Genomic DNA, 24,882 nt, shown 5'->3' with positions numbered 1-24,882 from the left:
ATTATTGTGACACTTTAATCCTAGCTCAAAATATATTTTCCCTTTCCAGTAACTTAACGTAGTTTTCCTCAGTTACTAATTATTTAACTCCGTGAAGGTATTAACTCCTGTAAAACATTTTGGGGTGCTGTTTGTAGGAAATATTGAATACAAAATTAAGTTGTGCTGTAATCTTACTATCTGGTGTAGGTACTTATATTACCCTATTTCCACAGTTTCTGGGCACTTCACAATCTTTAAAGTATTCATCCTCACAACACCCCCTATGAGGTAGAGAAATACTTATCATTATTAAAAATATTACACTTTTCACTTTAAATATATTTATCAGATTGTACACCCAAAGAATCATTCCAGATAAGAAGGGAGAAGAAAAGTTATTTATTTTCTCCAAAGCTACCAGATTTCATTTAACCCCACACTTGGGCCCATACTCTTAGCAGCAGACTTATCATAACTCTCACATTTTAAAGTAGTCTAACATCATTATCTCCTGCAAGAGTGTCACATGCTACCACATCCCATGGCAACTTCCAAGTGTCTCCAAGCGTTCTTTACTTTCTGTTGCGTGACTACATTGTTTATTGTTACACGCCTCTTATTCACACTTACTCAATGAAGTTTTGGTGCCTTAGTCCTCTGATGTGAACGTTTTCTCTTTAAAATAATCTAGTTTTCCCTAAAACTTGTCTTGTGTATAATTCCTTAGCCATGTCTTCCAAAATCCTGCTAAAAAGGAAGAGAAGAAACATCGCAGTGACTTCAAAAACTCTTCCATGTGTGGTGACATTCACTGCAGGCTAAAAGGACCGGTGTTTGGTGAATCTTGTGACTCACTGTATCTGCAATGACTGGGCCTAACTGCTTTGGATGAAAGCCTGGCCTTACTAAAATCAGTGGCATTGACTTCACCCAGAATTTCACCCTATAAGTCACTGTGGCTTGGCAGGTCTCTGGGCAAGCACCTGAAAGCTTCCTTGCCCTTTTATTGGTGTGCCACATAATTATGACAAGAAGTTGGCACCCTGAATGAACATATCAGAGGCACCAGGAGGTAAATGAAACACTGTATTAGTACCACCCACTTTGACACCAATCTATTGAGTCATACAAGGGTAAATACCAGTTCAGAATATGGAAAACAGCTCTACCCAAAAGGAAATTCTACCCAAAAAGAAAGCAGGCAGAATTTAAAAATACAGGCGAGTCGCATCATACGTGCATTTAACTTACACAAATTCAACTACACACGCTCGGCAAAAAAAAAAGAAAAATAACAAGATACTTATAAAAAGTGTGGGCCGATTCCACCCACCATTCCACTCAATGAGCATATGCCCCGAGTGAGCATGAGATGGGAGACGTGAATCCGCTGTTCCCGCAGTCGGTTTCAGTTCCCGCATGCCTCTCATAGTGTGAGCATCTCGCCGCGCTGAGTGCGATTCTAGTGTTTAAAGATAACGTATTTTCCATACAACATGGCCGCCAAACACAAGCCAACTACTTCATCTGGTGCTCAACCAAAGAAACAGTGATCTGTTCCAATGCTGGAGGAAAAACTGGCTATGTTGGACTTATTGAGAGACAGTATGTCAGTCTCCAAAGTGGCATGTAAATATGGCTGCAATGAATCTAGCATCCGTGCCATGAAGATTCAAGAGAGAGAAATTCGTCAAGACGTGGCATCAAGTGTTCCAATAACTGCTAAAGTGACGAGCCAGGTGCGTGATAAGACTTTTAGTGAAGACTGAAAAGGCATTAAACTTATGGCTGGAAGACATGAACCGTAAACATGTGCCTATCAATGGCAACATGTGTCAAGAAAAGGCTCTTAGCCTCTATGCACTGTTCAAACCTCCCGCTGAAGAGGGACAGCCTTCTGATGAGAAGGAATTCAAAGCCAGCTAAGGTTGGCTTAACAGTTTTAGGAACTGCTTCAACCTCAAAAACGTGCAGACTACTGGTGAAGCTGCATCTGACAATGAAGAATGATTTAATTTCTGAATACGATCCCTCTATGGAATGAAGTCTCAAAATCACACATAGTATTACGGATGATTTGAGACCGTATCAAGAAATGTTTGAGCAGCTCAAGAGACAACAGCAACAATTGCCCATCACCCTGTTTTTCAAGGAAAAACAACCAGCAGCAGATGAGCCTACACAATCAACTTCTCGAGCTGAACCAGAGCCAACCGCTTTGTCTACAACTCGCTTTCCATCACCCAAGCTATGTACTCTTTTTTTATATACTGTACATTACTGTATACATTAATACATATTACTGTGCAGGGTTGTATACACAAAACCATGTACAGTATACTGTACTTTATGGGCGATTTAAGGGATTTTCAAGGGTAATTTTGACTATATGCAATTTTAGCCTTACACACTGACTTCAGAACCTAACCCCCACATAAGACGCAACTCCACTGTAGGATCTGTTTTGGCTTGGAGATGACTTGGCACTAAGGTTCAGATGGTCTTTGGTGGCTGGGATGCAAGAGCATGCAGACACACACAGCTACAAATATTTTCTGTCTTCAAGAGGTTCAGCAGAAGCTAGGGTTCCTGTTGTATGATGGTGAGCACCTTTTGAGGGAGAAGTTAAGAGCTTCAAAGTGACAGAGACAAAAGCCACCCTTCATTCCCTCACGTCTGTCATCTAGTCCTTTCACCAAAAGCCACTAGCCAACCTAGACCTCTGGAGTCAGGACACTCATGTTCAGGGTGTTCATCATCCCTTTCAGATAATCCAAAAGGGCCTCCTAAATCCCTAATTCCAAGAAACAAAAACCTCTTGCGTTTTAAAGGGTAAAGAATTAATAGTCAGTTGGTATCCAGTTTCGAGGGTGTCTCTCATGGAGGAAAATAGGAAGCTTTTTATCCCAGATGGTCCCTAGTCACCTTGGATAAATAGTCCCTCAGCTTTACCAAGGAAGGCTACAGAATTCAGTTAAAAGAAATTCCACCAAATTCACCATCTGAGCTATGTTCAAGAGTGCCTCTGAGATCAACATGCATTTGACATGCATCTGACGAAGGGGTATTCACCCACGAAAGCTCATGCTCCAATACGTCTGTTAGTCTATAAGGTGCTACAGGACTCTTTGCGACTTTTACAGATCCAGACTAACACGGCTACCCCTCTGATATTTGAGATCAACAAAATCAATAAGAAATTTCAGGAAATCCAATCCCTCCTGGAAAAGAAAGGCATCAAGTCTATGGATATGTATTTCCTGATCCTTAAAAAAAATGAGAGGGCTGAGGCCTATCATGGTGGACAGACAGCTCAATTTCCATGTGGCAAAAGAAAATTCTCAGTGTCTGTAAGGATAATCATACATTTTTTTTCTGTTTGTTTTGTTCTGTTTTTTGGAAGAGAGTGACTTGATATATGCAGTTTGGACCTCGCAGATGCTTGTATGCTGAAATGACTGAATTTCATTCAAAACTACCTGAAGGTGCAACTTGTGTATCTGAAACAAGTACAGGATATAGAAGCCCTGCCAGGCCTGACTCCTGAGCAGGTAGAGACTAGAGGAAGAGGTTTGGTATCACCTAGCTGAAGGTGGGAGACAGGAAGTTAGACAGACATCCCCAGAAAACAAAAGGCATTGCCTCTCCCCTCTGTAGATTCAAATTGGGTCAAGGGTCATCAGGGTGACGAAATAGGTGTTGGTTGGCTTTGGGTTAGTTTGTGTGGCTCTGTGGGGATGGAAGCCTGAGGGGTCCATGTCTAGCCCATGAGAGGGGAGCTATGGGATGTGGGCAAAAGGGTTACAAGAAGTATGGGGGTCAACTGGAGGAGAAAGGGGGTGGGGCAGCCAGATGCAGGGGTCGGGGTCAGGGGCAGGGCAGAGTGTTGTGCTAGTAGATTGGGGGCAGCCAGGGAGCACGGAGTTATTTGGGGATTAGAAATCTGAGGAGGGTACTGGGGTCAGCAAGGGAGTTGGCACAGTGGGGTGGGACAGGGGGGAACGGGGAAGAAGAGCAGGGGAGCTGGCTCAGTTGATTGGGTTTGAGACCAGAAAGTGGAGGCTCTTTCTGTTCTCTGCTCCACTGGCTACTAGGATGCTCTGTCCTATCACCATCCCTGGGGCTGCTGCCTATAAAATAACTCCTTGCTTAACATTGTAGTTATGGTCCTGAAAAATGCTACTGTAAGCAAAATGATGTTAAGCAAATCCAATTTCCTCATAAGAATTAATGTAATTAATGTTGGGGGGTGGGTGGGTTAGGTTCCAGGGAAATTTTTTTCACCAGACAAAAGACATTTATATATGGAGTCAGAGGGTGGAAGAGGGTGTGATATTTCCCAGGGAATGCCTTGCTGCTAAATGATGAACTAGCACTCGGCTGAGCCCTCAAGGGTTAACACATTATTGTTAATGTAGCCTCACGCTCTACAAAGCAGCAGTAATGGAGGGAGGGAGACACAATAGATGCATGGCTGTGGCTGCAAACATTCCCTGCGAAACTGAACAGTGATGATGAACCCACGCTATCCCACTGAAGCACACCACTCCCTCCACAGACATACACATACCCATCTGTGTGTATGTGTGTGTGTGTGAGAGAGAGAAAGAGAGACACACACGGTGTGTGTGAGAGATAGAGACACACATTGCCCCTTTAAGTATGCTGACCCCACTCTAAGTACATTGCCTTTTTAAGTAGATCAACAAGTTGAGATACCAGCTGCTGCCAGCAAGCTGCCTCTGTCCTGAGCCCTGTCCTGTCCCCACCTGCTCTGTGGAGATGAGGTGTAGGAACGTGGGGGGGTTGGGGACACCCTGACATCAGCACCCCTCTTCCCCACCTGCACAGCAAGCAGGAGGCTCCCAGGAGCAGCACAGGGGAGTGGGGGGAGGGACAGCTGAACTGCCAGGCAATTGATAGCCTGCTGGGCAGCTGCCACACAGGGAACTTACAGGAGCTGATGGGGGGCTGCCAGTCCACGCTGGTTCTAAGCCCCCACCAGCTCGAGCCAACTAGCTGCTCTTCCTGCAAGCAATGGACAAAGCGGGCAGCTGCCAAACACTGATATAAGACAGCATTGCACAACTTTAAACTAGCATGTTCTGTAATTGATCAGCCACATAACAAGTTAACCAGGACCACATTAAGTAGGAGTTACTGTACCTCCTGCCTCCCTGCCCCTTGTGACAGGACTTCCCCCTTTCCACTCTCCAAACTTGCTCCCTCTCAGTCTACCAGCAGGGGCTGAATTGCAGACTGCAAAGCAACAGGGGACCTGGCCTTTCGAGCAGGGCAACGACTCTAGGCCCAGGTTCTGGCCCGTAGCTGCCCCCCGCCCACTAGGTATAAAGGTTGCGGGGGAAGGGCTGGGGGAGTGCACGCAACAGGCAGGTTCCTGCACGTGTAGCTGGGCTCGTTCCTCCCTCGCATAGCCTCTGCCTCTTCCTCCTCCCGCCCAGCCACGATCCCAGGGTGGAGGGGCGCTCGCGCTTCACCCTTCCAGCTGCCACTTTCTGCCAGGAGCCGGTCTCCGACAGTCCCCCCTCCCCCCGACTTCCCACTGTCTCGGGCTCTTTCCCCTCACTGGGGCTGGCGCTAGTTCTGCCCCCAGGCCGCCTCTGCCGGGTACTTCGGGACTGACCGCTCTGCTGCTTCCCAGGCGCAGGTGAAGATGTCCAGGAAGCCGGGCGGCTTTTTGCAGGAGGCTTCTCACCAGATCACGGCCGGTGGCTCAGCGGGTAAGTCAGACATTTTCCTCGCAAGCACTCTGCGCTCCCTGCTCTCTCATTATTATGTATTGGAGGGTGTGATTCAGTTCACCAACATTTCCTGACTCTGGCTAGTCGCGGGCACAACCTCCCCTGGTGTGTGCGCTGCGAAGCCGAGCCTGGGCATCTGAAAACCCACTCTGCGCCTCCTCCCCCCACCCCAAATGTGTCCTGGCCCTGGAGTCCAAAAAGCCTTGATCAAGTGCCCAGTCTCATCCCACTCGCTGGCTTTGGGCTGCTCCTCCCCCTGTGTGTGCCTGCAGCCAGTTGCACTGACTAAAGGAGGCGAGGTGACAGCCTGCTCTTTGGTTCCCTGCTTCAACAGTTCCCCTGTCTGGGAAGTTTAAACCAGCCCCCTTGGCGTTCTGATGCAGCTCTCTGAAGAACCGACTCGGTTTCCTCTCCTTTGATTTTACAAACAAACTGCATGGGGGTAGAAATTAGCATGTGTCGTTCTCCTGTCAGTGTCTGTTGCAATATATAGCAGTGGACTGTAGGTTGCTGGTAAAATACAGTAACTCCTCACTTAATGTCCTCCTAGTTCGGCAGCCGCCTGCTTTGTCCACTGCTTGCAGGAAGAGCAGCCCATTGCAGCTAGCTGGTGGGGTCATGAAACCACGGTGGACCGGCAGTCCCCCTATCAGCTCCCCTAAGTTCCCTGTGTGGCAGCTGCCCAGCAGGCTATCAATTGCTGGCAGTTCAGCTGTCCCTCCCCGCACTGCTGTGTGCTGCTCCTGCCCTCTGCCTTGGAGCTGCTGGTGGGAGCCTCCTGCTTGCTGTGCAGGAGGTGGGGGGGGGGGGGGAAAGGGGTGCTGATGTCAGGGTGTCCCCCTCTACCCGCTTCTGCTTCTTGCTCCTGTACCCAATCTCCCCAGACCAGGGGGGACACTATAGGGCTCAGGATACAGGGAGTTTGCTGGCAGCAGCTTCTGTTGCAACTTGCTGATCTACTTAAAAAGGCAATGTACTTAGAGTGTGGTTAGCATACATAAAGGGGCAATGTGCATGTGTATGTCTGTCTCTCACACACATGTCCCCAGGCACTTTGGAAAGTGGAGGGAGTGGTGCGCTCCAGTGGGATAACATGAGTTCATCATCACATTCAGTTTCCACAGGGAATGTTTGCAGCCACTGCCATGCGTCTATTGTGTCTCCTCTAGGGTGACCAGATAGCAAATGTGAACAATTGGGACGTGGTGGGGGGTAATAGGAGCCTATATAAGAAAAAGACCCAAAAATCAGGACTGTCCCTATAAAATCAAGACATCTGGTCACCCTAGTCTTCTCCCTCTATTACTGCTGCCTTGTAGAGTGTGAGGCTACATTAACAGTTCATTATTTAGCAGCAAGGCATTCCCTGGGAAATATCCTACCCTCTGATTCCACCACCTCAACCCAGCTTCACAATCATCATTGCTGTGTACAGTATTAAATTGTTTGTTTAAAACTTATAGTGTGTGTGTGTGTATGTATAGATACTAAAAAAAAAATCTTTTGTCTGGCAAAAACAATTTCCCTAGCACCTAACCCACCCATTTACATTAACTCCTATGGGGGAAATTGGATTCACTTAACATCATTTTGCTTAAAGTAGCATTTTTCAGGAACATAACTACAACACTAAGCGAGGAATTACAGTATTCTGTCTGAGGCCCCAAAAGCTATGTTTACAATAGTGTTACAACAGTATTTTAGGCCATTATGGAACAATTGTGAAATATTTAAAACATAGGAATGGCCATACTGGTTCAGACCAGTGGTCCATCGCCTTCCAACAATGGCTGATGCCAGAACGAACAGAAGAGGGCAATTTGTGGAGTGATCCATCCCCTATCCTCCAGTTCCAATTTCTGGAACTCTGAGGTTTTGAGGACTCTGCTGTACTTTGGACTAAGCTTGGATATAGTGCACCATGATTATGTTTGAAAGGCTGCTAAGATTTAGATCGGTTTACTGTTTAACTATAATGGTGCTACTGGCCCACTGTAGTCTCTTCTAACAAGTGACTGCTTTATCTTTTCCTTGCAGAAGCATGGACTTAATTTAATATCTTTTTTCCATATTTGCATACTATGATCGTCTATAAATCCTTATTGGAGTGTTCATACCATGTAGAAAGCAGTGTTAAACTTCAGAAACTTATTTTATGTAGCATTTTTGTAGCACATTTGATATTATTAAGTTAAAATAGATGCTGGATTGTTGTTACTGATCTAGAATATTATGACACATTGTTAATAGCACTTGAAGTTATGTAGTTCAGGGTTTACAATTCTGAAATATTAATAGTAAAAATTGCACTGCACTGAAACTGTAACTACTCTATTTAAAATGGAAGTACACTGTACTACTCTTTGTACTTTAGCAGTAATCTTTAAAATCAGATATACTGTTGCATCTCCAGGAAGAAATTAAAGTAACATCTTACACTTTTCTGACAAAAATATAGCATTAAACTAACAAAATCAACCTATAATAATCAATAACATTATTTTTAAAAATTTACCGATCACTAATTCATTAGATTATTCAAACTGTAAACTTTAAATATCACAAATTTATGATATTCAGTTTTTGCATTTAATTCAGCTTGGACAATGACAGTATTTCTAGTTTCTGATTGTCATGTAGTAGAATATTTCAGTGTTTGGGTTGCAAATAGTGCAGAGTGCAGTCATGTCTAAAGAAAATATTACTTTTTTTAGTTAGATTATTTAAATCATGTAAGTATTTTAATTAGGTGGTCTAAAATATTTTTTTTTATTAGACCTAAACTAGTAGACAGTATCTTTTTTGGCTTAAAATGCTTAATCTGTCATTGAAGTACTATAGTCTGTTACTGTAGTTTTCAAACTTTTTTTTCTGATGACCCAATTGAGGAAAATTGTTGATGCCTGCAACCTAATGGAGCTGGGGATGAGGGGCGTGGGAGGGGTTCAGGGCTGGGGCAGAGGGTTGGGGTGAGGGCAGTGGGGTTGGGGATGAAGAGTTTGGGGTGCAGGAGGGGGTTTGGGGGGGCTCAGGGCTGGGGCAGGAGGTTGGGGTGTGTGGTGGTCTGGGCTCTCGGCTGGGGGTGAGGACTGTGGGATTGGGGATGAAGGGTTTGGGGTGCAGGGAGAGCGCTGGGTTTGGGGGGCTCAGGACTGGGGCAGGAGGTTGGGATTGGGGCATGGGCTTACCTCAGCCGACTCCTGGTCAGCAGTGCAGCAGGGGTGCTAAGGCAGGCTTCCTGTCTGTCCTGGCACCGTGGTCTGCGCTGTGCCCCTGAAGCGGCCAGTAGCAGATTCAGCTCCTAGGCGGAGGCACACAAGTGGTTCCATGTGGTTCTCCTCCACAGGCACACACCCCCACCCCCACAACCCAGCTCCCCTAGGAGTCAGACCAACTGCTGGCCACTTCTGGGGCACAGCACAGTGTCAGAACAGGTAGGAACTAGCCTGCCTTAGCCGGGCAGCACCACCGGCGGGACTTTTAGTGGCCTGGTCGGCAGTGCTGACTAGAGCCGCTGCTACCCAGTGCTTTACATTCCATGACCCGCAGTTGGAAACCACTGGTCTATTAGGCCCTGATATAGTACAGTATATAAATGTTTAATTTCAAATCCCACAATATACAGTATAAATATGACAAATATAAATAAATCAAACAGAGTCAAAAACAAAACCACGTACACACAACAAACATCAGTTAGTCTGGAATAGCAGATTTTCCCTCGCAGATCATTATCCAAATATAATGGATTTTTCTTTTCCTGACTATCACACTTTTTTCTTTAGTTTTTGTTTTTAATCTTTGCTAAAGCAGATAACACTCATTTACCATCCTTGATTTGAAAAAAATAAATACTTGCAGTGTTCCTTAGATAGAATTAATAGTTTGGCAGAAAAATAATAAAGCTATGTCATTCCTAGAGTTATGAGATGCACTTTACCACCAGAAACATGAGTAAATATCTAACCTTAAATTACTGGCTGAGGACCGAGGCCCCCTACTCAGCCAAGGCCTTAGATAATTTTTCCAGCTGTTCTACCTCCGTCTATCCCCCCTACGCCACCCCTTGAAGGCAACCCTGACTCCTTTGTGGACACCTCATACCTGAAAAATGTAATCTAATTGGGCAGAACATTGTGAAAAGAAAACAACCTGATTTAAACTAAATATGCAGTTTGGCAAGTGATGAGTTGCGGAGTGTGTGTGTGTGTGTCAGAGTTGGGTGTGTGGAAAGTAGGGCATAAGTATCCACAAATATCTGAAGGGTATAAATAGGGCCCTACCAAATTCACAGCCATGAAAAACACATCACAGACTGTGAAATCTGGTCTTTTGTATGCTTTTACTCTATACAGATTTCACGGGGGAGACCACCATTTCTCAAATTGGGGGTCCTGACCCAAAAGGGAGTTGCAGTGGGGTTGCAAGGTTATTTTAGGGGCAGTCATGGTATTGCTACCCTTACTTCTGCATTGCCTTCAGAGCTGGGTGGCCGGAGAGCAGCAGCTGTGAAGGCAGTGCCCTGTGAGCAGCAGCACAGAAGAAAGCATAGCAATAGCTTACCATGCCACCCTTAGTTCTGCGCTGCTGCCTTCATGGTTGGGTGGCCGGAGAGTGATGGCTGCTGACTGAGGGCCCGGCTCTGCAGGCAGCAGCTGCAGGCAGCAGCACAGAAGTAAGGGTAGCAGTACCACAACCCCCTCCTACAATAACCTGGCAACCCCCACCACCACTCTGCCCACACACAGCTCTTGTTTGCTTCAGGATCCCTACAATTACACCACCATGAACTTTCAGTTTTAAATAACTGAAATAATGAAATTTATTATTTTAAAAATCCTCTGACCATGAAATCGAGCAAAATGGACCACGAATTTGGTAGGGCCCTTGTATAAACTTCAAGGTGACAGAATATTGTCAGCGTGGTACAAGGGGGTATAACTAGGACCTACAGGATGCAATTAGGGAGAGGAAAACCCTTTTGTTGGGATCTAAAACTAGACTTCCCAAAACCCTAGAATATGTATTCAGAACTATCCACCATTGACAGGAAAATGGAGTGGATGACTGAATAGGTCTTTTCAATCTCTATTTTCTGTGATCAGAAAAGCTTCCCCAATTTCTTTGCATTACAGACTATTAAAAATGATGCGGAAGGAAAAAAAAAGGAAGAGAAGTACGGAACTTGTGAATTGTATTAGAACAGAATATGTCCCTTGGTGGTTCAAAAACACTTTCATATACAGTAGCTCCTCACTTAAAGTTATTCTGTTTAACGTTGTTACGTTGCTGATCAATTAGGGCAGTGGTCGCCAAACGTTTTGGCTCGCGCACCCCCAGGATGACCTGCCGCAGGCGCGCTGCCTATGGAAGAAGACCGGTAGACCTGCCGCAGGCGGGGTACACCAGCTGTGGATGTGCAGAGCTGCCGCCGAAGGAAAAAATGGCAGAGTGCCGTCCGGCGGCACTACTGCTGCTGTGCACCCCCGGGATCATCTCGTGCACCCCCTGAGGTGCGCGCACCCCAGTTTGGAGACCACTGAATTAGGGAGCATGCTCATTTAAAGTTGTGCAGTGCTCCCTTATAACATTGTTTGGCAGCCACTTGCTTTGTCCACTGCTTGCAGGAAGAGCAGCCCCTCCCCCCTGCTCCTGTCCCCCGCTTACCCCTTCTCCATATAGAGCAGGGTGGGGACAGGACAGGGCTCAGGATGGAGAGAGCTTGCTCACAGCAGCTGCTGTCTCAACTTCCTGATGTACTTAAAAAGGCAATGTACTTAAAGGGGCAATGCGCATCTCTCCCCCCCCCACACACACACACAGAGCGTGTGTGTCTCTGTTTGCCATGCTATCTCCCCTTCCTCCATTACTGCTGCTTTGTAGAGTGTGAGGCTACATTAACAACAATGTGTTAACCCGTGAGGGATCAGCCGAATGCTAGTTCGTTTAGCAGTAACGCATCCCCTGGGAAATATCCCACCCTGTTCCACCCTCTAACTTCACCACCTCAATCAAGCTTCACAATCATCATTGCTGTGTACAGTATTAAATTGTTTGATTAAAACTTATACTGTGTATCTATGTAAAGTTTTTTGTCTGGTGAAAAAAATTTCCCTGGAACCTAACACGCCTCCCCCCATTTATATTAATTCTTATGACAGGTTTCAGAGTAACAGCCGTGTTAGTCTGTATTCGCAAAAAAAAAAGGAGTACTTGTGGCACCTTAGAGACTAACCAATTTATTTGAGCATGAGCTTTCGTGAGCTACAGCTCACTTCATTGGATGCATTCAGTGGAAAATACAGTGGGGAGATTTATATACATAGAGAACATGAAACAATGGGTGTTACCATACACACTGTAAACAGAGTGATCACTTAAAGTGAGCTATTACCAGCAGGAGAGCGTGGGGTGAGGGGGGGAACCTTTTGTAGTGATAATCAAGGTGGGCCATTTCCAGCAGTTGACAAGAATGTCCGAGGAATGGTGGGAGGGGGGGAAAACATGGGGAAATAGTTTGACTTTGTGTAATGACCCATCCACTCCCAGTCTCTATTCAAGCCTAAGTTAATTGTATCCAGTTTGCTTAATTGGAATTAATTTGCAGTCTCTCGTTGGAGTCTGTTTTTGAAGGTTTTTTTGTTGAAGTATTGCCTCTTTTAGGTCTGTAATCGAGTGTCCAGAGATTGAAATGTTCTCCAACTGGTTTTTGAATGGTCGAAACAACAGACTGGACTTCTACATAGAAAGCTTCCGCCGACATGCACGGGCTGAAATTGTGGAAAAGCAGCATCACTTGCCCCATTACCTCAGCCGTGCAGAACACAACGCCATCCACAGCCTCAGGAACAACTCTGACATCATAATAAAAAAAAAAAAGGAGGTGCTGTCGTCATCATGAATAGGTCGGAATATGAACAAGAAGGTGCTCGGGAGCTCGCCAACACCACTTTCTACAAGCCATTACCCTCTGATCCCACTGAGGGTTACCAAAAGAAACTACGCCATATGCTCAAAAAACTTCCTGAAAAAGCACAAGAACAAATCCGCACAGACACACCTCTGTAACCCCAACCTGGGGTATTCTATCTACTACCCAAGATCCATAAACCTGGAAATCCTGGACGCCCCATCATCTCAGGCATTGGCACCCTGACAACAGGATTGTCTGGCTATGTAGACTCCCTCCTCAGGCCCTACGCTACCAGCACTCCCAGCTATCTTCGAGACACCACTGACTTCCTGAGGAAACTACAATCCATCGGTGATCTTCCTGAAAACACCATCCTGGCCACTATGGATGTGGAAGCCCTCTACACCAACATTCCACACGAAGATGGACTACAAGCCATGAGGAACAGTATCCCCAACAATGTCACGGCAAACCTGGTGGCTGAACTTTGTGACTTTGACCTCACCCATCACTATTTGGGAACAATGTATACCTTCAAATCAGTGGCACTGCTATGGGTACCCACATGGCCCCACAGTATGCCAACATTTTTATGGCTGACTTAGAACAATGCTTCCTCAGCTCTCGTCCCCTAACGCCCCTACTCTACTTGCACTATATTGATGACATCTTCATCATCTGGACCCATGGAAAAGAAGCCCTTGAGGAATTCCACCATGATTTTCAACAATTTCCATCTCACCATCAACTTCTGCCTGGACCACTCCACGCAAGATATCCACTTCCTGGACACTACGGTGCTAATAAGCGATGGTCACATAAACACCACCCTATACCGGAAACCTAACTAACCGCTATTCCTACCTACATGCCTCCAACTTTCATCCAGACCACACCACATGATCCATTGTCTACAGCCAAGCTCTAAGATACAACCGCATTTGCTCCAATCCCTCAGACAGAGAAAAAAACCTACAAGATCTCTATCAAGCATTCTTACAACTACAATACCCACCTACTAAAGTGAAGAAACAGATTGACAGAGCCAGAAGAGTACCCAGAAGTTACCTACTACAGGACAGGCCCAACAAAGAAAATAACAGAACGCCACTAGCCGTCACCTTCAGCCCCCAACTAAAACCTCTCCAACGCATCATCAAGGATCTACAACCTATCCTGAAGGAAGACCCATCACTATCACAGATCTTGGGAGACAGGCCAGTCCTTGCTTACAGACAGCCCCCCAACCTGAAGCAAATACTCACCAGCAACCACACAACAGAACCACTAACCCAGGAACCTATCCTTGCAACAAAGCCTGTTGCCAACTGTGTTCACATATCTATTCAGGGGACACCATCATAGGGCCTAATCACATCAGCCACACTATCAGAGGCTCGTTCACCGGCACATCCACCAATGTGATATATGCCATCATGTGACAGCAATGCCCCTCTGCTATGTACATTGGTCAAACTGGACAGTCTCTACATACAAGAATAAATGGACACATATCAGACATCAAGAATTATAACATTCAAAAACTAGTTGAAGAACACTTCAATCTCTTTGGTCACTCGATTACAGACCTAAATGTTGCAATACTTCAACAAAAAACCTTCAAAAACAGACTCCAATGAATGACTGACTGCTGAATTGGAATTAATTTGCGAACTGGATACAATTAACATAGGCTTGAGTAGAGACTGGGAGTGGATGGGTCATTACACAAAGTCAAACTATTTCCCCATGTTTCCCCCCCTCCCACTCCCCACTGTTCCTCAGACGTTCTTGTCAACTGCTGGAAATGGCCCACCTTGATTATCACTACAAAAGGTTCCCCTCTCCCTCCCCCCCGCTCTCCTGCTGGTAATAGCTCACCTTAAGTGATCACTCTGGTTACAGTGTGTATAGTAACACCCATTGTTTCATGTTCTCTATGTATATAAATCTCCCCACTGTATTTTCCACTGAATGCATCTGATGAAGTGAGCTGTAGCTCACGAAAGCTTATGCTCAAATAAATTTTTTAATCTCTAAGGTGCCACAAGTACTCCTTTTTCTTTTTATTAATTCTTATGGGGAAATTGGATTTGCTTAACATAGTTTCACTTAACATTGTAGTTATGGTCCTGAAAAATGCAACTCTAAGTGAGGAGTTACTGTAATGTAAAAGTATTCTTCTTGTGGGTGATGCTGTAGAGCTGAGTTCTTACGGGGGATTTGAATAAAGTCAGGTTGGTGTTTTGGTACATAGATATTTTTGGAAGGGTGTTCCTGTCAGAAAGGGCAGCAGGGAAGAAGGCATAGAGCCAATTATAAGAAAAGGAAACTGGACACAGAAGCTGATGGTGTTGGCAGAGCAGAGAGACGAGGGTAGGAATGTGAGCAGGAGAAGAAGTTTGAACTAATTGCACTGTGCAGTGGGGAGGCAGTGAAGTGACTCAGAGGGGATGACATTGTCAAAGTAACAGGTGAGAGAGATTATTTTGGTATCAGCGGGTTGGATGGACTTGAGGGGAGTTTTTAGTGTCAAAAAGACCTGAGTAGAGCAGACTCCAATGGGTGAGATGGAAAAATGATAAAGACAAAAAGAAGCTGTCAGGACAGAAAAGAAGGGATGAATTTGAAGCATGGTGACAGATGTGTTGGGTCTTGCTCATGGCCTTGATAAGGGAGGAGGAGAAGGGGGATGGGAAATCAAACATGACCCACCCCCCCACCGGTTGCAGGCCAGGGTGAAATGGAAGAAGAGGTATGATCACCTGTAATGGAAAATGAAGGTAATCCAAAGATTTATGGGGAGGAAAGATTAGGAGTGTACATCTAGATCATGACAGCAAGTCGGCTGAGATAGGTGCAGAATTACATTTGAGTCACCTGTGTAGTTCATCAGTTAAACTCATGTGTGGCAAGATTTCTTACCTCTTCCATGTCAGATGCAGTCACTGCTTTGGTTTTCTTGGTGCTGAAATAATTTAGCTCTTTGGCTAGACTGAAAGCTCTACTCCTTTTGAGAGTATACTGAAAGTCTAAAGTCACAACCAGATCTACCCCAGTTTTTGCTGGGTCATGGACTTCTCCCTGGAAGTGGTGAAGGGGAACTTCCGCCTTCTGAATTTCCAGTTTAAGTCCCTGTAAAGTAGCCAGGCGGACCCACTCTAGGCCACAAGCCCACACTTTCCTAAAGGTTGCTTCCTTCACCTTGTGTCCAGTCTGTCTCCTACTTCGAGCTCCTCACATCAAGTTCCAACAGACATAAAAAGTTCCTTTAACCACTTGTTCGAGAAACCTTTCCCTGAGCTTCCTCTGAGCCACTAAATGCTTTTCTGGTTGCTGCCCACAGGAACTTGTGCTTCTTCTGCACATTTCACTTTTTGTCTAGTAAAAGAATCACAGCAAGTCCTTCTCCCTATCTATCTATAAGGAAAAGAAGGATGCTTTTATACCATCCAGGGGGAAGGATAGCTCAGTGGTTTGAGCTTTGGCCTGCTAAACCCAGGGTTGTGAGTTCAATCCTTGAGGGGGCCATTTAGGGATCTGGGGCAAAAATTGGGGATTGGTTCTGACTTTGAGCAGGGGGTTGGACTAGATGACCTCCTGAGGTCCCTTCCAACCCTGATATTCTATGATTCATTTCTCTTCCTAGATTGGCCTGCTATCAAACCTTCGGTTCCCAAGTACCCTGGAAACAACTGTTCCTCACAATGTCTGTGCTCTGGGTAAAACTTGGAATAGGGCAGAGCTGGAAATTGATCCCCTCTTAAAGGGCCAGCTTTGCTTTGCCATACCATGTGAGTGGATTATGTTATCCAAGAATCCATATCAAGGGAAGGAGCCAAGGAATGAGAAGGAAAACGGGGGGGGAGGAAGACAAGACGTAGAGCCAGGTAAGGCTGTGTAAAAGGAAAAGGATGATCCTGGACTCCCTAGAAGATACTGACCAAAACCCAAAAGGGTTGTAAAAGTGGTGAGGAAACAGGCAGGGTTTTGCATGCAGGTCTCTTACTTTCTATATATCTCTTGTGCTTTGTCTTTGAGTAAAGTATGGTTCATTTAAACATTCTGTTGCAAAGTCTGAGTGCCCCTTGCATTCACTGTCATGTATCCCTGAAGGTGGAAGCTGGAATTTGGAAGGTCCACAGCTTCAGTGGAACTCTGAGAGCCCATAAGGGCTACTGGAGAGGCTTAGGAGAACTGGTACTGGTTTCAGGATGTACACAATTGGACTGAGGAGTCCTGTCTGTCAGAAGTTGCTAGATGGAGGATCTGTACCCTGACCGTGCATCTCAAGACCCTGAGCCAGAGTTGTGAATGCAAGTACAGCAACCTGGTAAGCATCCAACTACTAGCCCTGCAAATTCAACAAAGGATCTGAAAGTCAAGCTGGGCTATTTCCTTCATCTGCACCATAATCTCCTACACTTTAAGGTGCTGTAGGTGAAGTTCCATCCTCAGAAACCCTGTGCAATTTCACTTAAGCCTAAGAGGGTTCATTTTGGCTTTGATGCCTGTTGAGTTTGCAAAGTTGGCAGTTCACAAAAGCATATTTTTCTTATAAGCTGAGGAAATTTTGATATGAAAGAGTTTGAGGGCCAATACATTTGCAATACCATTAAAGTCTATTCTTTCCAGTACTTCAAATAGAACAGAATAAACCATTTATGGTAATGTACAAATAATCCATATATAAGTCATGAGGGACAAGGAGGGTGAGGTAATATCTTATCTTGGATTAACCTCTGTTAGTGGAAGGGACAAGCTGTGACATTTTGGGGATAACCCTACCTGGTAAAGGGTTCTGTCTCCATGTGCCCTGTAACGTTGGGATGCTTTGGGGCCTGACACCAGGAGCCATCCCAGAAGCACAAAGTGTCACCCTGGCTCTCACTAGCCTTGCTACTCCTTGCAGGGTGATACCAACAGCCCTTCTCTTCCCAAGTCTCTCCAAAATCCATGCTCCCCAAGTTCTTAGCTACCAGACATTCATACCATTCCCCTCTGGTTCATCACCCCATTGTGTGAAAACCGTCTGTCAGTTATCAGTTTGGCGCGCGCGCACACACTACATACAGTTTGCACACCAGTGATCTGCTTGGGTAAAAATAAACAAAAGGTTTATTTAATAGAAAAACCACAGATTCAAAGATGAAATAGTAAAGGAAAGCAAATGTATAAAAGTTACACAGAAAATAAACAAAGATGTGACTTCAGGCTTTACATTTCCATATTAGCTAAAGTCCCTTTTCTCATACAAGCTTCTTATTGCCCTTGAACAATTTCCTGGTATGCCCTCTAGCATTAGTCCCTTCTACCAACAGAAGTTGGTCCAATAAAATATATTGCTTCACCCACTTTGTGTCTCTAATATCCTGGGACCAACATGGCTGCAACAACCCTGCAAATAATGTCATTAAGACCCGGATCCAGCAAAGCACACAAACATCTGTTTACTTTTAAGCACATGGGTAGTCCCACTGAAGTGAATGTGTTTAGAAGTATGGAAACTAAAGACAATAATAAATGAGATTAGTACCTCCCGCAACATCATAGCTTTCACTGTTAGACTCTGATCCAGCAAAACGCTTAACTTTAAGCATGGGAGAGTCCCACTGATTTTAGAGTTTGATTTTAGTACGTTCAGTGTCCATACTCCAACATACGTCTTAAAATCCACACAGAACTGTCAACCTTGTTTCTTATCACATGTTCGTTTAAAAAAATGGACTATTTGCCCTTTGGTGATCAAAGTCTGGAATTATTTCTGAACAGTACATTATATGCACAAATGAATTATGGAAAGTAGTTTACAAACTGATATTTGAAATATTTGCATACCTTTCCACCTGCCAGAGCTCCGACCACATATAAATAATAAGTGTGGCAGCGTTCAAGGGGTGATCTGCACTAAACAATTTCTAGCTGATTATGCAGGTTCATTATTGGTATTGATGACTAAGTCAGTCTTACTTTGTACTGTTTCCTCATGTGGACTTGAAGAGGTGCAGGGGGGAAGAATGCAGCAGACTGCAGCCAGACATCCCTAATCCCACCTTTACAGAGGGGATCTTAGGGAAAAGGGAGTAACTAGTTGGGCACAAAGTTAGCTAATGATGTCAGTACTTCCTGGGCAACTCCTTGGTCAGGATCTGCAGGTTTGGGTTCCTTCATGCAGACAGAAGGGAGCATTTGTCCCTAAAATTTTATACCTTTAGTCCGACCTACATGTTAAAACATCAGAGAGCTAATATGATTCTTTCAAGTGGGTTGGGGTTTCTTCCTAATTAAGGACTCTAATTATATTGAAGGTAAAATTGTTTTTTTTAAAAAAAAAAACACCGACAATAAGCTTGGGTATATAGCAAAAGGAATCTTGAAATTAAAGGGTTAAGGTATATATTAAAACAAAAAACTGCTTTTACTTTTGCCACTCATTTTCTGCGTTATCCACAAGATGGCAGTGTAAGACTGCCATCTTGTGTTTAAATGTGTAGTATTTGGTTATGGAAGGAACAAAAATTAAGTTGTATACTTAGCCTTTGCAGGTGAGATATAAAATTTCAATATGTCAATCTAGATGAAAAATGTTTGAAAAATTAGTGTAAAGATAGAGGAACGAAAAGTTCATATACATAATCAATAGGGCCTGAAAACAAACACACATACTACATAATCTTGTGTATATATGCATACCTAAATTTAATTAAGTTAAACATTCTGTTTTGTTAGGAATTCTACAGTCTAAGAAACAGCAATATCTTTTCCCCCAAAAGTTCATACTGTGAAGATAAAAGTGACAACATCAAATTTTCTGTTTTACAACAAATCTACGGTAAAGATCACATAACATAGTAATATATAATTGGCCAGAAGCGGGAGGATGGTTTTGTGATTAAGATACTGTTTTATTAACCAGGACACCTGGGGTGAAATCCTGGTTCCATTGATATCAGTGGGTGTTTTGCATTGACTTCAACAGAGTAGGAATTCACCCTTGGATTCTATACCTAGTTCTGCCACAGACTTCATGTGACCTTTCAAAAATCACTTAATCTGTCAGTGGCTCTCAACCTTTCCAGACTACGATATTTTCAGGAGTCTGATTTGTCTTGCGTACCACCCCAAGTTTAATCTTACTTAAAAACTACTTGCTTACAAAATCAGACATAAAAATACAAGTGTCACAGTACACTATTACAGAAAAATTGCTTACTTTCTCATTTTTACCACATAATTATAAAATAAATCAATTGAAATATAAATATTGTACTTACATTTCAGTGTATAATATATAGAGCAGCATAAAACAAGTCATCGTCTATATGACATTTTAGTTTGTACTGACTTTGCTACTGCTTATGTAGCATGTTGTAAAACTAGGCAAATATCTAGATGAGTTGATTTACCCCCTGGAAGATCTCTGCGTACCCCCCAGGGGTACATGTACCCCTGGTTGAGAACCGCTGTTCTGTGTCACCCACCAATGGGTAGGCAGCACAACCTGGCCGTCAGAGCAGGAAGCTGACTTAGTGGTCAGAGCAGAATCAGAGGTCAAAACCAGAGGCATGGTCAGGAGACAAGCCAATAGTTGATCAGGAGTCAGAACAGGACCAAAAGGTAGGGTCAGAAGACAAGTCAGAATCAGGAGTTCTGAGGGAGGCAGGGACTAGGGCTAGAGCAGAGCAGGCAAGGGTGGGGGGAGCAAGGGCTGGACAGGAAGCAATCAAGTGCAGCTGCAGGCCTGGAACCCATTGAGGACCGCCGCTTAAATGGTGGTCAGTTGGCTCTTCTGGCCAGTCAAGAGCACAGTCATTTAGTGCGGGTTTATTGGGCCTAGCTGAACTAGGGTTGCCAACTTTCTAATCGCACAAAACCAAACACCCTTGATCCTTCCCCAAGGCCCCACCCCTTCCCTGAAGGCTTGCTCCCTTTCACTCCATCTCACCTCCCTCCATCGCTCACTCTCCCCCACCCTCACTCACTTTCATCTAGCTGGGGCAGGGTTCAGGTGCAGCAGGGGGTGAGGGCTCCACGGGCTTGGAGGTGGGGCCAGGGATGAGGGGTTTGGGGTACAGGAGGGGGCTCCAGACTGGAGGGTTTGGGGTGCAAGAGGGGCTCAGGGCTGGGGCAGAGAGGTTTGGGCTCTGTGTGGGGCTGGGGATAAGGGGTTTGGGGTACAGGAGGGGTCTTAAAGCTGGGGCAGAGGGTTGGGGTGTGGAAGGGGGTTTGGGGTGTGGCTCTCTCTGGGCGGTGCCTACCTCAGGTGGCTTCTGGAAGCGGCTGGCATGTCGCCTTCCTAGGCAGAGTGGCCAGAGGGCTCTGCACGCTGCCTGCCCCCGCAGCTCCCATTGGCTGTGGTTCCTGGTCAGCTGGTGCTACAGAGCCGGTGCTGGGGTGGGGGCAGTGCACGGAGCTCCCATAGCCGCCCCTGCGCCTAGGAGCCGGACATGCTGGCTACTTCCAGGAGCCGTGTGGAGCAAGGGAAGGTAGGGGGCCTGCCTTAGCCCTGCTGCACTGCTGACTGGATTTTTAGCGGCCCGGTCAGCAGTGCTGACCAGAGCTGCCAGGGTCCCTTATCAACCAGGCGTTCCAGTCGAAAACTGGATGCCTGGCAACCTTAAGATGAACTCATTGGGTTGCTAGGTGACTGAGCCTAGAGGCAGCTGAGTTCCTGACACTTTATGCCTAAGTTTTCTGAATCTGCTTAAAAAAACAAAGGGGGATGGGAGGGGGGGAAGGGAAGCATGGACCAGTTTGTGAGTAATAGTGCCGTTAAGGTCTGGTCAACACTTAAAATTTAGGTCAACATAGCTACAGCACTCACACATTCCTGAGTGCTGTAGTTGTGCTGAGATAATTCCCAGTGTAAATGTAGCTAGATCAATGAAAAGAATGCTTCAGTCAACATAGCTAGCATTGCTCAGGGAGGTAAAATTCCTGAAGGAAAAACCCCTTCTGTCGATGTAGGCTGTGTTTACACTATGCGGTTATCCCAGCATAGCTACCGTGCCGTAGCTAGGCTGCTATACTTCTAGTAGTGTAGACATGGTCTTAGTCTGCTTTTGATTGCACCTATAGCTAAGCCGGTTCCTCTCAGCATCTAGCATGCTGTAAAATGCCATTAATGGCAAGTGCTAAATTTCACCACTGTAAACACCAGACTCTCCAATGACTGAAGGTCTAGCGGCCTGCACATCCCAGTTTATTTAGTGGCTTGTCCCTTGGACTATATTATTTATTTATGCTGGCAGTTATACAAAGATTGCAATGCAAGCATGTGGCCTCTATTTTTCCTGCAGCTCAAGACAGTTAAAAAGTGATGCCCCCAAAGATTGTTTCACTGACATTCCAAAGCCCTAGGCCAACTTGTGTATAGTGGTGTAGTCCTGGACAAATGTTGTTTGGGGGTGCCTGAAAATTGTTTTGTAGGATTAGAATTCGTATGTTCTTGGCTCTTAGACTTTTGTGTTCAATCCATTAGACTACATGGTTGCTGCTGTTCTTGTTCTCTAGACCCTCTTCAATTTTAATTTTGGTAGGAAATGTAATTTACAGGTCACTTTTCATCCTTCATTTAATAGATCATTTACCAGTTTGGGACATTCTTTTCATGGTTTCCTTGACATTACTCTGTTTGTGTTACACTGAAATGTGTTGATGACTGGTTTCCTCCAGGACCCACCCAGACAAAAACAAAATGTGATGCTTTCCCAGTGCTTAAAACTTTTTTTTTTAAGTCTTCATATTTAACTTATATTCAAATGCTCATTCTGTAAATGTTATCACAGAACTGGGAAACTTCCCTGTTCTCTTGTAAACTCAACTTTGAATGCAAATCTTAACTTTTATTTGTTAAAATGCGTGTAATGTTGCTTACATTTGCAAAATGTATATTTATTTGTAGGGTACTCATAAAACTGAAGAGCAGCCTAACTTTAGTCTTTCAGTTGACATCAGGTACCATCCTTGATTGACTGATCTTCCATGAGAGAATGATTATTACACCTGTTCTGGTTCTACTGCCACATTATCAGGCAGTGTTCCTGACTTTGGTGATTTTTATCATGAGTTTCATGGTATTTGGTGTTTTCCTCAGCTGCTAGAGTCATGTGATTATGTAAGAATCTTAGTTTGTTTGTTTTTTTAAGATAAATTGTTAGTCTCATGGTTGTGGACAAAAGCTTGAAAGCATGAACCCTAAAGTCTTAAAAACCAGAAGACAAATAAAACCTCAAATGTATTTATTTATTAAAAATCTCATAATTAAGTCAATCTGATACTGTTTTGTTTAGTGTCTTAGTCATGATTTTTGACTGGTTGGGTTGGTAATAATTTACGACTTTAATTAACAGGAGCTATGAAGATATAATCTACAGACAAAGCTTGGAATGCTGTCTTGGAGCTAGTGGAAATACAGATACACTATAAAGGAAATATTGGTCTCATGGAGGCCAATAAAGCACTAGTGTGAAATAACCATCCTAATGCTTATTGAAACTATTCCCAAGTGTCTAGTACAGAAGATGCTACTTCTCTGTAAAATCTGACAAATACTGGCACAAAAATGAAAAAAAGTGTGTATTTAAATATACACATAAAATAGTGCTAATTACTAACTTATTAAATGTGGTAATGTGAATATGTGAAATACACAATACTTAAACTGGGTAGATATATGAGTTAGTGTTGGGGATAATTTGGTCTCTTCTAAATATCTGGTAGCTTGCTCTGGGTACCAGAAGCTCCTCTCAGAGCTATGCTAGGTACCCTGATTACATCTGCCCTTTGATACAGGTCCCTACCAAAGAGGCAACCTAAAGAGGGGAGAGGGAAGTAGTACAAGTTAATGTAGCCTTGGAATATATTAATTTGTGCAGAGAGGAAAGGGTTTTAGAAGATTCAATAGAGGAGCCCAGTTACTTTTCATTGTCTCAATTCCCCCCTCTCATTGCTTGGTTTGTAAAGCCTGAACCATGCAGGGGGACTTTGTGGGATTGGGGGATTATGTTGCAGAGGCGATCACTTCCTTCCCCGCATCTTTGCTCATGGATGAGAGCAGGGCTGCAAGTGAGTGAGGAACAAATAGCAGCTTTATTTAACTCGTATCTGTTCTTAAAATGATCATATATCAAAGTTGGGATGTAAATGGGGACATGAGATGGTGCTTCGTTGAGAAAACCTGCACAATATTTTGTTTCTTTGTGAATGGTTAAAGTAGTGCCCACTCCCCTCTCCACCCCCTGCATCTTCACTTCTTTCCCATCGGAACAAAATGGAGATTGATCACTAAATGTATTTGATATCTCTGTAATGTTGACAAAGAATATATATAACTTTTTTCTTTCATGTAGTGGTTGCCCAAAGGGAAGGAAAATTCAGAGGGAGCTTCTAAGCAAGTAATTGGGCCAGTACGCAGTATTTGTGATAGACGAGAGAAATATTAAAATTGTCTCTTTGAGCAGTTGTTCACTACATATCTATAAAGGGGAGGAGGAGAATGGTATTTGTGAGGAAACAGTCACAGACATTTTTCCCCTCTCAAATATTAAACATTGAATATTGCTAAAGATCAGAGTAAATGGAAAAAAAAAGTTGTCTTTAGGGTATGAAACTATTTTACCGTAATGTCAATACATTTAAATTGGTTCAGACTTTTCTTATTAGAATAAATGTTTCCTCTTAAAATGGATGATAATCATAATCAAGACTAAATTTGTTCTGTTATTTATTTTCAAAATGATTGTACATGTTTAGCAGACTTTTGATTTAAATCCCTAGGGATATATTGGAGACAGATGTTTAGATGACCTCATGTTTAAAGTAATGTTGTATTTGGACAGCAGATTAAATTTTGCTTAAAATCTTTCCTTATATATTAGAGTAGTTTGAGATGCAGAAAGTAATCAATAATTTATATTGGAAAGATACTACTGTATTTCTATAAAAGAGAGGTGTTTTTTTCCAGGAGTCTATATGCTACAAAAGGTCTGATTATGAAACAGCTTGTTTACAAATGAAAATATTGTTTTTGGCTGGAGAGCTAAATGGGAAACAGATTTTTAAAATTCCATGAATTTAAATGCAAATTTACCATGTCATTTATACCTTCCCTAAAAAGCTGGTAAAAGCCTGCAACAGGATTTATAATGTAATATCACTTGAAGATTGCTTTGTAAACCTCCATGAGAGCAAATATTTTATCATTTGCTTTCTTTGAACAATGGT

General features: G+C 44.0%; 2 protein-coding genes across 8 annotated transcripts in view; one reads left to right on the top strand and one right to left on the bottom strand.

Moving 5' to 3' along the window:
• Positions 1 to 5,732, bottom strand: part of MIPOL1 (mirror-image polydactyly 1) — a 294,447-nt gene extending 288,715 nt beyond the window's left edge. The window contains exon 1 of the mRNA XM_048855134.2: positions 5,627 to 5,732. The gene's annotated coding sequence lies outside the window, so the exon portion shown is untranslated. The remainder of the gene's footprint in view (positions 1 to 5,626) is intronic.
• SLC25A21 (solute carrier family 25 member 21) overlaps positions 5,620 to 24,882 on the top strand; it is a 397,333-nt gene continuing 378,070 nt past the window's right edge. For 4 of the 7 annotated variants that reach the window (XR_007357307.2, XM_048855142.2, XM_048855137.2 and 1 more), the window contains exon 1: positions 5,635 to 5,723. Coding sequence is in view for 2 of the 7 variants with exons in the window: in XM_048855143.2 (XP_048711100.1) it covers positions 5,657 to 5,723 (67 nt within the window). In the remaining 5 variants the exon portion in view is untranslated. Of the gene's footprint in view, positions 5,724 to 24,882 lie in introns of all 7 variants that reach the window. The other 3 variants (XM_048855143.2, XM_048855144.2, XM_048855139.1) reach the window with 3 other exon arrangements.

The sequence above is a fragment of the Caretta caretta genome, chromosome 6 (genome assembly GCF_965140235.1).
Source record: "Caretta caretta isolate rCarCar2 chromosome 6, rCarCar1.hap1, whole genome shotgun sequence".
NCBI lineage: Eukaryota > Metazoa > Chordata > Testudines > Cheloniidae > Caretta > Caretta caretta.
Note: the sequence above shows the minus strand (reverse complement) of the source record. Positions and strands in the feature narration are given on the sequence as shown.